Source organism: Parus major, chromosome 6 (genome assembly GCF_001522545.3).
Source record: "Parus major isolate Abel chromosome 6, Parus_major1.1, whole genome shotgun sequence".
In the NCBI taxonomy this organism is placed as follows: domain Eukaryota; kingdom Metazoa; phylum Chordata; class Aves; order Passeriformes; family Paridae; genus Parus; species Parus major.
Genome location: NC_031775.1, coordinates 630,269 through 642,409, shown reverse-complemented (window position 1 = coordinate 642,409; position 12,141 = coordinate 630,269). Strand labels below are relative to the sequence as shown.

At 42.2% G+C, this 12,141-nt stretch overlaps 2 protein-coding genes across 2 annotated transcripts in view; both read right to left on the bottom strand.

Moving 5' to 3' along the window:
* LOC107206549 (nucleolar RNA helicase 2-like) overlaps positions 1-203 on the bottom strand; it is an 11,820-nt gene extending 11,617 nt beyond the window's left edge. The window contains exon 1 of the mRNA XM_015632440.3: positions 135-203. Within this exon, the coding sequence (XP_015487926.1) occupies positions 135-203 (69 nt within the window). The remainder of the gene's footprint in view (positions 1-134) is intronic.
* A 647-nt stretch (positions 204-850) lies between these two features.
* LOC107207100 (nucleolar RNA helicase 2-like) lies at positions 851-12,119 on the bottom strand. The gene is made up of 15 exons (XM_015633816.3): positions 11,963-12,119; positions 11,207-11,476; positions 10,479-10,554; positions 9,577-9,755; positions 7,969-8,086; positions 6,894-7,079; positions 6,280-6,425; positions 5,480-5,629; positions 4,810-4,971; positions 3,973-4,092; positions 3,161-3,234; positions 2,808-2,967; positions 2,367-2,501; positions 1,945-1,989; positions 851-1,432 (listed from the first exon to the last, which is right to left on the bottom strand). The coding sequence occupies exons 1-15, from the start codon at positions 12,065-12,067 to the stop codon at positions 1,208-1,210; spliced, it is 2,151 nt and encodes a 716-aa protein (XP_015489302.1). The 5' UTR covers positions 12,068-12,119; the 3' UTR covers positions 851-1,207.
* Between the last annotated feature and the right edge of the window lie 22 nt (positions 12,120-12,141).

The following is a 12,141-nucleotide window of genomic DNA, read 5'->3' as shown; positions in this document are numbered from 1 at the left end:
CGCGCCGGCCCCTTCCGCCACCATGAGCCCCTCACGGAGCGCGCGTCGTGCTCCGCTCAGCAGAACGCCGGTCCCGCACCTCCCCTCTTTGCCCACGGAGCCCGGCTCGTTCCACAAGGTGACAATGACACAACCGAGAGAGACCGCGCTGATTTCAGCGCTCGGTGGCGTTGTACAAGTGCAGCACCACCATCGGGCGCCATGGTTCACACACCGAAATGCAGGGCTAGGAGCGAGCCCAGCACAGCCCCTCCAGGTTCCTTTCAGAAGGGTCCCGACCCCCTAGGTAGGCATCTTTCTGACCCATAGCTGCGATATTTAGTTACAATACTAAAAAAACAGTTCACCCATAGGACACATGGATCCCGATTATTTCACCAACCCAACAACGTATACATAGACATAGATCAAGATTCTGATTTACTTCATCCTTAAAGCTTGTTAGCTCCAGGATGTCCTTGAGCAAGGGCTGCTGCTATCCGTTCCACTGATTAGATTTTACATCGAAAAACATCCTTACCTATAATAATCTTGACATATTCCACATTTTGCAACACCCCAAAAGGGTTATGGGTCTCCCTCACACACAGTTCTCACTCCTCAGGGGGCCTCCCCTCAGACTTTGGAAACTGCCTTTCCTACCCCTTTTTATAAGGAGTCCACTTTGGGACAGCAACTAAGAACTAGTAAGTTTTAGGGAAAGAAGAGCTTCATTACAAATCAACAAAATAAAAACCAAATGGATTTATTTTTGAAACTTTCAAGGGCTCCTGCTGCCACGCTCCCCAATCTGCCACCTTCCTACATCTCCACCTGCAAAATACTGCTTCAAATACATGACAACAAAATATGAAGTTGTAAAACAATATTTAGTTTTATCAGAAAATTTACAGGTTTGAGCAGCAATTCAGATCTATATATTATACAGTGAACCAGGCTACAGTTTTGAACGCAACAGACATATTATGGAAAGATTCAAAGAGCAATATGAGAAACAAAAGAAACATTTTTTTCTTGCAGATTTTTCGGGTTTTTTTGCTTTGCACGTTTTTTAAAATTAACATCGCTTATGAGCAAAGTAGTACTGACAAAAAAAAAACCTTTATGAAGTATTTTCCCCAATGGTACAAACACACAGGAACAGCCTAGTGTAATGTAATATAAAATACTTCAGTCCCGCTTTTTTCTCACTTCTGGATTGTTGAAGTTAATGTTCGAACGCTCTGCTGAAACTTCGTTTCTGGCCTCTGGCCCTGAATCTGTTTCTACCAGAGCCACCACGCCGACCGTTCCTGGAGCTTGAGAAGCTTCGTCCATTTCCTCCACCACTCCCTCCCCCTCCTCCTCCTCCTCCTCCTCGTATGGATTCTACCAGCTCTGGTAATTCAGTCGCCACACACAAACGCCAGTGTTTGGAATCTTCCCACCTTGCCTATCGGAACAAAGTCAGACATAGCAAGTCAGATTCTAGGAATACAAATACAGGGTATATCATAATAATTATTAAATCTGCTCAACTGAAAAAAATCTTGAGCTGATATATGGGGTTCAAGCTTCTAACTGAAGGGATCAATAACTTTGGCACAGTAATACTAAGATTGGCAAAAGCAAAATACTTTTTCTGAATTCACTTCACTGTGGAGAAAATTCTGGGTGAAAATGGGAGGTGGGGAATAGAGAAAAGGGGAATAAAGCTTGCTGCCTACAAAGATTAATCCAGCACCACTTTTCTCAGTGCAAAAGTTCAAGTTACAGACTTTTGGTCACAGGGGAATGCCTTAGAAAAGAAACACTGTGAGCTTTTTCTGTTCTTCAATTCCTTCCAAGCCATCCTTTTTGCCACTAAGAAAAGGCAGGATAAAGGCAACGTAATGTTTTCAATCTAACCCAGTCCAGCCAGCTTCACCTTCAGCCTGCTGTACCCAGAATTTGCAGTGAACATACCTCAATTTCTTTTTGGTCTGCCACAGGAACGTCAAAGCACACACCCTAAAAAGAAAGAATAATTTTAATGCATACAAGGTAAGTGTTTTAAATGAGTGCAACTAAAAACAAGAGCCCACAAATCTACACCTGACAGGCAGTCACTACCAGAGCTGACTCTCCTAAGGATGCCTTTCTGTTTTGTCATTAAGGCAGAGTTAACACACTTCCTACCTTTCACCTGTTCTGCTATCCCCATAGCCGTGCATTATCCTACCTCCTGAGCATGTCAGCAGAGCCCTAAGCACTAAAAAAACCAGATTGAAACCCATCACCAACAGTGCCTGGAATAGAGAAAAAGACCAAATAGCTCCCCTGACAATTGCTAAGAAAAGGCTGCAAGCAGAAGAGCCCAGTATCAAAGTAACAAAACAAAAACTTACCATTTTCCCCTTGAGGAAACACATTCTGTTCACCTTCCGATCAACGTCATCGCCCAACACCTCTCGCAGTCTTCGCCAGGCATAGCTCATGTTGCTTATTTCCTCAGAGCAGCGTAGAATCATTGTAACAAATCCCTAAAAAGAAATGGGGCATGTTCCACTTGGGCAGAGGAATAAGCTTCAGCACATATATCAGAAAGGAGAAACCTGCTAATTTGCAGTTTATTAATTAAATCTTCAAGTAGGTACTGTTACAGGGCATCAAGTATCTTTACAGCCACTATACTGTTGCTTTTAAGAAAATCAGTAGATCTTAGTGGCTTAAGTATAGTTTTCAAACAAAATTGTCATGAAACAAATAATTCTCTATTCAGACAACACAGAGGTGTGCTGTTTCTTCCCAGTTTCAAAACAAGCATTAAGCCATATCCCCTTCCTTACCGCATCTGAGTTCAGCAGTGAGCGCTGTTCAATGGAAGTAGCACCTGAAATATGGGCCAGGGCTGCAGCCAGAGCATTAACTGGTCCCTTTTCTTTTATTAGCAACTGAGCAGATTCTCTGAAATACTCAATAGCAGTCTGAGGAACAGAATCCAGGCACCTAAGTAATTAAAGCCAAAAAAAATTAACAATTTATACACCAGTAGGCTCTGGAATAGAAAAAAAACTAAACCCCAGTAGTCCAAGGTTTCAACAGTGCTCATGAAGTTCAGAGACAGTAAAGTATAATTCAAACAACCCTTCTGAAATAGGAAGGCAAGGAGGTAAAACAGGGCTTGAGGCCCCAAACACACCTCATGGCATCTTTGCTGGAAGCCTTTATTATGTCTGTTGCAGTAGGAACACCAACACGCTTGAATGTAATGCCCTGAAATTTAAAAGGCAAAAGACAAATAAAAATTGCAGACCATAAATAATTCAGTTCTAAAGAAGCAGTATTGAACTCCAACAGAAAAAGCATTTAAGTCTGTAATTTTTCTAATTTTCACCTTTTAATTTCCAATTTTTCCTAGTGAAAATTGTAAGATTAAGCTTACAGGAAAATGGGTAACATTTAGAAGGCTTTTACGTACCAGAACAGTTTAAATGGTTCAGAGACCTTAGACTGAAAACAGAAACCATTTTGGTACATTTCTGGGGAAAATTTGAACCCTACAAATTCTACATTACTACTTTTAGTCTGATAGATTTGGATTTAAGTAGAAATTACAGAGCCTTTGTCTAAATGCAGCACTGCTTTATGTACCAGGAATAAATCACCACATAATTGTCGAGGAAACTAGCATATGGAACACCACACAAAGTGCAAAAATGCAAGTAACAGCTCTCAGGAAAGCTGCACATATGCACATCACTGATCAGATGATAACCAGGGTGAACACTACACCAAAATACTGCAAGTTTTTTTTTTTTCATTTCCACAAGGACAACCTTACTGGCATTTGCTGAAAACGTGTGGGCGTTAAGAATCTGCAGATCTGCAATGCTCTCCCTGCTCCACAGTAACTGACACTGCACCCACCCTCCTCAAGGTACCTGAACCTCCTCTGCATTTTGGAATTCAACAAATTAAGAGTCTTGCAATTAGAAGAAAACTCTACTTTACCGCTTTTTGTTCCACGTGTCTTAACTGATACTCTTCCTTTCGCTGATAAAAACAGATGCAGATCCCAGTCCGCCCAGCTCGACCTGTGCGCCCAGAACGATGGATGTAGGACTCCACATCCTTCAAAAACAGAGAGCCTTATGAGTTACCTAACTCACTGTAATTTCATCAGTTCAGTGCATCCACATAACTTGGAGAAGCCACTACAGCTAAGCCTGAACAATGCCCAGTAACTGTATCAGAGAATTGGATTAGAAAACATTGTTTCACTAATATCCACTAAATACGCTTTTCCATAATAGTCTAAAAATCATGGCTTGAAAACCAGATGTATAAACCTTTATACACCTGCACATATTTGGAGTGTGTGAACCTCCACAAAAATCCCATTCCCCCTCCTGCACATCCACTTGAGTGTGGTTACTGCAGTACTGCAAGTGTTTTCACTGAAACATTACACTGTTTCTTTTAAAGCCTCTTAATTCTGATAATGTTCTCCCGGTTGTGGTCCATACCTCACATTTACCCCCACTGAAGAGAATCAGTCTTCCTGCTGCTCGCAGCCTCACCATCACCATACCCAGCTTCCAAGGGAAGGCTTTGAACAGCCTCATAAGGAGATGTTTTAAGGAAATAAGTTATAAACACACTAAGGACTGACAAACTCCCAAAAAATCCTATAAAAAATTGCTTCTTCGTATCTGGAGGTTTCTGTCCCTCAGGCACAATGCTGATGAAATGAACTCTGTGTGGTCAATACCATCAGCTGATAGCCTACACTACTTGAAAACAAGACTACAGATTATTACAAGACATCCAACCCTAACAGTCTCCTACCTTTGGTGGTGAGCTTTGTACAACCAGGTCAACTTCTGGGATATCTAGACCACGGGCAGCTACATTGGTTGCAACCAGAACTTTAAATGAACCATTTCTAAAACCCTTCAGTGTGATCTCTCTTTGCTTCTGAGGAATGTCACCATGCAACGACTGGCAATCCTGAAAAACAGTATTATTTTAGAACCATACCAAAATCCAAGACAGTGCTCCATTTTATGGTCAGGTTTGGGTACAACATCTTGGTATTTGATAGGTACTGTGTGGCAAGATACAGAAGAAGAAGTGAATTACCTGAATTTATATTTTAGGTGTTCAGTAATTCTTATTCACATACCTCAAAAGCCTTTAACAATGGCAGAAAAACAGAACTGCAACGTGTGGCTAAGCTCTGTATTTAATTACTGTGACATATGAGAACTCTGCCCTAATTAACCATTTGCACCATGTATACAATGCTTGTCTGTTTCAAATTAGTCATCTACAATTTTTGTTTCATGTCCACAAAAAAGAGTAAAATCCTATCTGACCACACACAAAAGCTTGGCCAATGCACTTTGAAACTCTTTAAAACTTGGCATAGGTCTTTAAAACTAGCATAGGTTTGGTATCAGCATAGGGTTGATACATCTCTGAGAGGTTTTGTTACTTAATACACAGGATAAAATACCTGTTTGATTGAAGCATTCAGAGCCAGCTCATTTGCCTCCTTTTTGGTCTCACAGAAGACAATGGTCCTCCCGTGGCTGCCACTGTAGACCTGAATGACATCTCCAATAACTGCAGCTCTCTGAGACCAGTGACACTCTATTGCCAAATGCTATGGAAAAAAAAACCCCAGTGATTAGCTTGTGTAAAGTTAAGATTCTTTTAAAATACATTTGGAACTGTTAAATACAGGAATAGTAAAGGATTACACAGCTCCCTGATGGGGAAAATGTGCTAACTCACGATCCTGGAACATACAAAATCCATATGCCCACCACAATTAGTCTAATGTTCAGCAAAATAATTACAGTAAGAGAAAACCAGGCCTACAGTATGACATTCCTTGATATGCTATTCTCAGCACAGCAAGCAAAGGCCTGCTGAGGTGAAATACACAGGAAGTTTGAAAAGTATCTTGTATACAGAATACCAGAAGCCAACTGAGATGTCCATGGAGAATTAAAAGCAGCAGGCTGATGTTCATGTGTGCCTTTTGCTTACAACTTGGATACATTTGGATACTGCTTTTCTCTGAAAACCCACAAAACTGACAAGAAAATCCTCTCTCTACCTGTGATGTGAGAAGATACATCCTAAACACAGAAAAGGCTTGACTAGCTCTAACAGGCCTTATGCTTAGAAAAATAATCTCAAAACAACTTCCAACATCACTGTGATAATACACCTTAGGAAGAGATAACCTTTTGTAGCATGAAAGAAAAGGGGGAAAAGCCTGAAAACGTTTCACATGAGATTACTCACTTCTACTGTTGTAGCAGCCTTCTGAGTTCTTTTCCCAATAAGGTCAATCTGTTCATATCTAGACTTCATGTATTTCTTAGCCACATCATACACCCAGTGTGGGCAAGTTGCAGAAAACAGCAGTGTCTGGGGATTGTCTTCAGAATCTTAACAAAAAAACAGAACAATGCTTCACAAACTTCACACATTTCACCTCAGAGATGTACACAAATTGATCATTAAAAACGAGGTTAAATATCAGTACCTAACGTAAAGAAGCCAATCAAGCTTTTTTAATTTATGAATTATTGATGTCTGCAGTAAAAATGTTCTAGAAAGTCTAAATAATTTCAAGATTATGAAAAAAGTACTGTAGCCAAAAAATCCAGTGTTTTCAAGCAATGAAAAAGGTAAAAAGCTAATTCCCTTCAATTTGAAGAAGTCCAACTTCAGACAGGTGCAAAGACAGTTATTTACAGATCCCTAGATACTGGACTTCAAGCTTTGCAAAGGTTATGTGAATGATTCCCATATAATATTCCCTCAGCTCTAAACAAAGTCACCTTATACCTGAATTTTACCAAACTAAATTAATACTAATATTTCCTGCTATTTGTTTTAAATATTGAGATTACCCTTCTTGTATGCAACTCGTAAAATGTCTTCCACTTGCTCAGCAAATCCCATGTCCAGCATCTGGTCCACTTCATCAAGTACAACATGTTTCACCTTGGTGAGGTCCAGCTTGCCATTCTGCAGGTGGTCTTTGATTCGACCAGGGGTCCCAACCAAAATGTCAATGCCACTTCTCATGAGGTCAACTGGTAAACAGGGAAAACAAGAGCTAGCAGTGAACCAGGGAGCACTCTCTAAAGCATGGTAATAATAATAACACATGGTAATAACAAAACAGCTCTTAAACCATCCATAAGTACTCTCCTTACAAAAGTGAGAACAAAGGATGAACTGGAAGAGAAAATCTGGGAGGAAAAAAATCACTTAGAAAATCACTGCTCTTCCTGAAGGAAAAAAAAAATAGTAATAAAAAAATAGAACCTACCTCCCTTCTCTCTGCCTGTGATTTAAAGTAGCAAGGATGAGCTTTGTTTAATATTCTTTAGAAATAGTCAGCTCTTCCCTAATTATCTGTTTTAACTGGAAAACTTCTACAAATTCATTTATTTAACTCTCCAAATTACTGAAATCAACTCCTCCCTGAGGTTCTGCAGTGGAAAACAAAATCCTCCCTAATGTCTCAAGATGTATCACAATGAAAGAGCTCATTCTTGTTCCTTGTTTACAACCACCAAGACAGTAAATTATGCTGTCACAACAATTTCTTCTCCACTTTACAAATCCTCTATATACCCCTTATCACATGAAAAAACACATACCCAGTCACAGCTGTAAGGCTAAACTTTTTTAAGGAAAATGAGTTTACAAGAACTTAAACCCAGCTACAGTTTATACACACAGTATATACTCTGTTTCACTTTAATTTAAGGTACATGAGTAGATAAGTAACACCAAGAATAAAACTGAGAGCCACAGCTATTTATCTCCTTAAGAAGATACATTTTGAACTGCTGAATTTCCCATGAATAGTCTCAAGCTCTTGAGCTGTAAGTGTGTGCTTGGAAAGACCCAACTGCATTTCTTAAATATAGCAGTCAATCAATATTTCAACTCGTAGTCCTAAGAGTCACTTACTTTGTCCATTATAGGGAGTTCCTCCATAAAAACAAGCTACTGTCAGCTTCCTTGTGATGTCCTTGAAATCTTTGGCAACCTGATTTGCCAGCTCTCTCGTTGGACAAAGAACTAGAACCTGCACAGAAAAAAAGACAAAACAGATGTTTTCTCAGCATGGCTTCTGCCAAGAAACCACTACACTTCTGATTGTTAATTTAGATCTGACCCTTTGTAAAATTAATAAAAAAAACAAAACTAAACTGTTTTAAATAATTATCTTACTCAAGTCTCTTTTTACATCATTAAACTCCTTTAATATATACTCATTTAAGACAGGCTAATTTCTTCTTAAACAGGAAAGGAGAGACTTAAATCTTATTTAACTTTAGCTCCTGAACAGAGCAGCTACAAGTTGTCTTCTACATGCACATACTCTGTTTGAATACAAGACTGAAGGATGGGTAACAAAAGGCTTTTGCACCTGCTCAATACTGCTTCACAGTCCTGTGAGAAGGTGTAAGAAAGAGCTGTCAGCTGTCTCTCAGCTTCCCTGTGGCTCAGGGAAACATATGTTCAGTCTGCAGAGCTGCTGTGCTAATCCATATCCCTGCAGAGGCAATCAAGGAGCCATCCTCTCTTCCCAACATGCAGCCCTCCCTGCAGGCAGGTTAAGTAATTGCGTTTGAAACGTGATTGCTGCTCTCCAACCTGGCAGTCAGTCACTTCACAAAAGGAACCTTAATATCCTTGTCCTGTCACCTCTTTCAACATTTAAACCCGTTACCAAAAAGTACACAGCACTGTATTATGGTAGAGTGAGGTCTGGAATCTTTTATAAGGCTTACAGCTTCCTTCTCCAAAAGGCTGTGCCAAATCTAGAGGCAGCACTCTCACTCAGCCAAGCAATGTGATGGGCAGATGCACACAAAACTGCTAGTACTAGTCTTGGAAGGCACTCCAGGTAATCAGTGAGATGGCTGACAAGATGAAACAAACTGACAAAAATTATTAATGAGGACAGGCTCAGCCTTGGCCTGTCTATTTTTTTTCCGAGGCACGGTAAGAATTCAGTGGAAAACCACACATGGTGTGCCTTAGCAGAATGATCACAGCTCATAATGAATCTGCATTCTCTGGAGCAGAAGCTTCAACATTTGGTGGTGTTCCTAGTGAAAACGAAATCTATTTTTAAAACCTCCCACTGTTTACATGTTTTAGAAAGAAACACGCTTGAGTAGACAGCTTTTATCAAGCTGTCAAGCTACAATTAGTAACTAATCTGTTAGCAATTTAGGAGAAAAACAAGCATCCAGTAGCCACTGGCCCTGAAGTGGTAACTTGACTGGCCAAAATTAAATAGGGACACGTTGACCACCTGTAGTTTTGGTCTCCCTGTGGCAAAAAACGGAACTGACAAGTAAATAGAGCTGTTGTGCTCTTCGTTCTTCATCAGGGGCTGGGAGGCAGCACAGGATGCAGGCAAAGCCCAGTGAACACAGCTTTCAAATCACCTTTAATGTGGGTTAGCTTACCCCTGGCACAGACCTGAAGAGTTTCTCCAGCAGCTGAAAAACCTGAATCATTCAGACATAAAGCAAAATCACCATTCTAGCCAGGCACAGTTACCTTTGGTGGACGGCCTCTTCTTCTTTCCTGTGACTCTCCCTGAAGCTTTTCAATTAAGGGAATAGCAAAAGAGAATGTTTTCCCTGTTCCAGTTCGTGCTTGAGCAATGACATCTTTGCCAGAATACACTGGGTTGAAGGTCTTCACTTGCACAGGGAACAGGTATGTCACTCCTCGAGCTGTGACAATTTCAAGAGATTTCCTTAATTATGGTCATTTTACAAGTGTTCTTTCCACTCTTAAGTGGAAATTATTCCAAGAACTTCTACCAACTCTAAAGTCAGAACTGTATCATCATCTCCATTGATTTATTTGATCAGATGAGTCATCTGCAAAGACTGCCCCAGGACTGTCCATTTTATTCTCCCACTTCACACCACCAGACACAGTGGATGTCAGCTAGCTAGGACAGAGGAAGTTATTAGCCTTTATGAAAGACTTTCAGTACTGTGCCTTTATTAATGCAACACTCCTCAAATACGTGTGAAAATCTCCTCCTTTCAAATAATACATATCTCAAAGCCCCTTCTGGTCTTCTTTTAATTCATACTAATTCACATATAAATGTCAAATGATACTAAATCATTTGCATGTCAAATGTCAGAGATACTAAATAAAATTGGTTTTCTTTTATTCACACCAAAATAACCCTTAATTGAAATTTTATCACACATCAATATTTTTCTTTGATTCATGTCATTTAGAATTTTACTGCAAACAGGAAAATCTGTGTTCAAAGGTGCATTTAGAGCAGGTAATTGATGTCTTCTGCACAGCATCCATGCTTTTACAGGCACAAGCAGAGCACATCTCAAAGCTTATGCCTTGATCCAGGGTGCTGAGCATAAAAACACGACAGAGATCACTGACATTCTGTGGCCACACCTTGCCAAGAAGCTTACCTTGAAGAAGCTGGACAGTTTCTTTGGAAATGGAAAAATTGGAGAAAGCACCCTCTTTCTGTTCTCCAGTCAACTCCTGTTAGGTAAACAGTAAATCAGGTAAGATTCCTCGTGAATATCACATGACTGTCAGTAAATTCAAGTAAATTCAGCATAGGCACTGCTGTCATTCTCCAGTGCCAGCGTCACAGCTGCAGCTAAAGAGCCTTCTTTGTTTTACAATCATATTCCAAAGTTGGACAAAGTTAGGAGAAGTGATCTGTAGGTTAAGGCTGTTTCACAGCTAACAGCACAGTAAATGCAAAACACTCAAAGCAAAACTGAAAACTCTTAATTAGAATCCTAGAATATCGTGAGTTAGAAAGGATGCACAAGGATCACCGAGTCCAGCTCCTGGCTCTCTACAGAACAACCCCAAAATTCACATACACCTCGTGGTGCTGAATCATATTAAAGTTCCACCTCAGTACAACCTGTCTGTCCAGCAACAGCTACCACAGCACCAGACTGCTTAAGTGAGGAAACCATGATGCACTAATTCAACGCTACCATAATTCAAAATTCTTTTAAATTCCTGGCAGACTGAACAATTCAAGAACTTTAAATCTTGAAAATTTACAGCACTTTCGACTGATTAGAAAGAAATACAACCCCTTCTAAATCTGGCCGTGTTACAATACAGGAATTAATAACAGATCTCTATAACTAAAACCAGTTATTTGCCTTACCTGATCCTGCTCGCTCTCGCTTTCGCTCTCACTTGACGTTTCACTGGAACTACTCTGTCGGCTTCTGCGGGAGGATTTGCTGCTAAAGGAGGACAATCTCGATTTCTCCAGGCTTTCCTCTTTCGTGTGACCGTTCTGTTTACTGACGCTCTTTGATTTCTTGGCTTTCGGGGCATAACGCTCTTCATCCGATTCCTCGCTTTCATCTGACTGAGTCTTTCCCCTCTGAAACTTGTCCCGACGTTTAGATTTCTTCTCCTTTTTCTCCTTCTGGCAAGGCACAGAGCAAATGAAAATACACGCTCGTGGATCCAATCGACACGGAACAGAGAAGAGGGCGCAGAACAGTTAAAGCTTGAAGTGCACGTTCTAGTTACTGACGGGGGCGGTGGCCGACACAAGGCAACAGATCCCTGCCGGCCGCCGCCGCACAGGAGACACGTTACCGACCACGAGACACCTGGGGCCTTCGTTTTGGGAGCTCTCCCCCGCTCCGGGTGCCAGCAAAGCGTTTCCCGGGATCCCGGCAGGCCCGGCACGTCCGGCGGGGCCGCCCCGACGCGCGGCGAGGCCGCGGCCCGGCCCGCCCGCGCACGTGGCCGCCCGGCCCGGGCCGCCCCGCGGCCGCGCCGCGCACGCCTCGCCCGGCCCGCGCCACCGGCGGTGCGGGCGGCCGCCAGCTGAGGCCGGACTCGCCGGGCACCAGCCCCAGCGTGCGGCCGAGGCCAGGCCGTACCCGGAGCCCTTCCCTGGTACCTTGTGCCGCCGGCGGCCGCTCTCCGGGACCGCCTCGGTGTCCATCGAGCAGTCGGAGCCCGACTCGGCCCCGCTGCTGCTGCTGCACCGGGTGGCCTCGGGCATCTCCGCTCGCCGCCGCCGCTCCGCCACGCCGCGCTCCGCACCAGCCCCGCGCCCGCCGCGCGTCACGCTCCGAG

Coding starts and splice junctions, on each gene's coding strand:
- LOC107207100 (XM_015633816.3), bottom strand. CDS start 12,067: ATGCCCGAGGCCACCCGGTGCAGCAGCAGCAGCGGGGCCGAGTCGGGC. Junction 9,756..10,478: donor AACTGTCCAGCTTCTTCAAG/GTAAGCTTCTTG, acceptor AAATTGTCACAG/CTCGAGGAGTGACATACCTG. Junction 4,972..5,479: donor TGAATGCTTCAATCAAACAG/GTATTTTATCCT, acceptor ACTGTTTTTCAG/GATTGCCAGTCGTTGCATGG.